Source organism: Cyprinodon variegatus, unplaced genomic scaffold (assembly GCF_000732505.1).
Source record: "Cyprinodon variegatus isolate N-32 unplaced genomic scaffold, C_variegatus-1.0 Scaffold759, whole genome shotgun sequence".
Classification (NCBI taxonomy): domain Eukaryota; kingdom Metazoa; phylum Chordata; class Actinopteri; order Cyprinodontiformes; family Cyprinodontidae; genus Cyprinodon; species Cyprinodon variegatus.
In genome coordinates this window covers 39,285-40,940 of record NW_015151212.1, presented here as the reverse complement: position 1 = coordinate 40,940, position 1,656 = coordinate 39,285, and the positions used below count along the sequence as shown (strand labels likewise).

General features: G+C 41.2%; 1 protein-coding gene across 1 annotated transcript in view; it reads right to left on the bottom strand.

Annotated features, from left to right (window-relative positions):
- Window positions 1–1,656, bottom strand: part of blmh (bleomycin hydrolase) — a 43,294-nt gene that overhangs the window by 34,777 nt on the left and 6,861 nt on the right. Inside the window, exon 3 of the mRNA XM_015395747.1 lies at window positions 1,445–1,554. Within this exon, the coding sequence (XP_015251233.1) occupies window positions 1,445–1,554 (110 nt within the window). The remainder of the gene's footprint in view (window positions 1–1,444; window positions 1,555–1,656) is intronic.

The window sequence follows — 1,656 nt, the reverse complement described above, 5'->3', positions numbered from 1 at the left end:
CTTACACCTATAGATAAAATGCACACATGATTTGGATCATCACCAAATTTAAATGAATAATTCGCTGCCATGATGTACTCCACTGGTAAAAATATGTCAGTAAAAATCAGTTCATAAGTTGACTCTGCTAAAAAACCAACTACGTTACCTTTCTTTGTGTTTTTGTCTGTAGTAATGCTGAAGCTGTCAATAGTTACTGCTGCCACCCTCTGGTTTAGTGTGGAACTGCCTGTTCTGCCAAACTATCCCTTTACAATGTTAGAGCATCTTTACAAAAAAAATAAAATAAAAAATCCAGTATCCAGATCATAATCTGTATCAGTACCAACATTTTATGGATTTTTTTCTTGGCATGAGGGACACCTCTGTTAAAAAAACAAAACCTTAAAATCTCCTACACACAGACAAACAAACACACAAACCCTACTAAAAGCATAAGCCCCATTTACACTACCTTTTTGAAACCGCGCTGCAATCGGTCCAAGCGCATTAATTGAGATAACTGTTGAGTGTATATCTGGACTGCGCCCAACACAACCGACCCACACTAACATGGAACTAGCACATCATTCGGGTTTGGCGCTGTTCAGTTCTAGCTAAGTTTTCAGATAACAAAGAGCGAATGAGAAGACCACGTCATCTCCTTACAGTCAGCCTCCTTAATCATGAAATTTCAGACATAAAAATACTAGTTTCCCTACGTGCCACATGGTTCCCAGTGAGGATTCTGCTTGGCAGTGTGATGAACCTCATCTCCTGTCGTTTCCTGCATCTTTTCTGCATATTGTTTGTCGTATCCACTTCCCAAATGCCGACTCTGTCAAGTAAATTCCCCAAAGGCTGCCTTCTTCCCCTGACTGTCCACATACTTCCTGAATGTTACAGGCGCCGCCATGTTGATTTGCTTGTTTACCTCTAGAGAGCAGTAGTACTATAGATTGACACTAGGAGAACAGGAACCGTGCTAGCGTGGTGTAGGACGTAAGAAACAGAGTTCGGCACGATTAACCGATCTGAGCTCGGCACGGATCGGTTTTCAAAGAGTAGTGAAAAATGGGGCTTCAATCTCCTCGGCAAAAGTAATAAATATCATGAAATATAGTCTTTGTCTGCTCATTGACCCCCCCACCTCTCACCGCCCCCACAGAGAGGGAGTCACAGTGAGATTTACAGCAGATTATGCTGTAAATCAGATAATCAGCAGATTATGCTCCAAACAGCTGGATTCACATTACATACATCTGTAACAGTAGTTTGGATTAGTCATTATGACATCTATGATGGTAGTTCCAGAGAGTTAAATTAGCTGATTAGATGTTACAACAGTTTGCTATACAGGCAAATGGTTTATGGGGGAAAAAAACCCCAAAAACAATGTGAAAAATCTGCAGCATTTACACCTTAAGTAGCAGTAATGATAATGAGATGTTATTGTGTACATTACCTTGTCCCAGAAAAAGAGGTAGGACTGACTAAACTCAAACTCCTCTACATTAAACTTCTTCATGAAGGGAAGTCGCATGACGTTGAGGCACGAGAAGATCCAACATCTCCCTGTTATTAAAAGACAACAGTAAAGCAGTTAGTGCGGATATGACAGGAATCTGCTAGAACAGACCACGGGCTGCTGCTCATGTTGCCTCAGCGCTCAGGTCA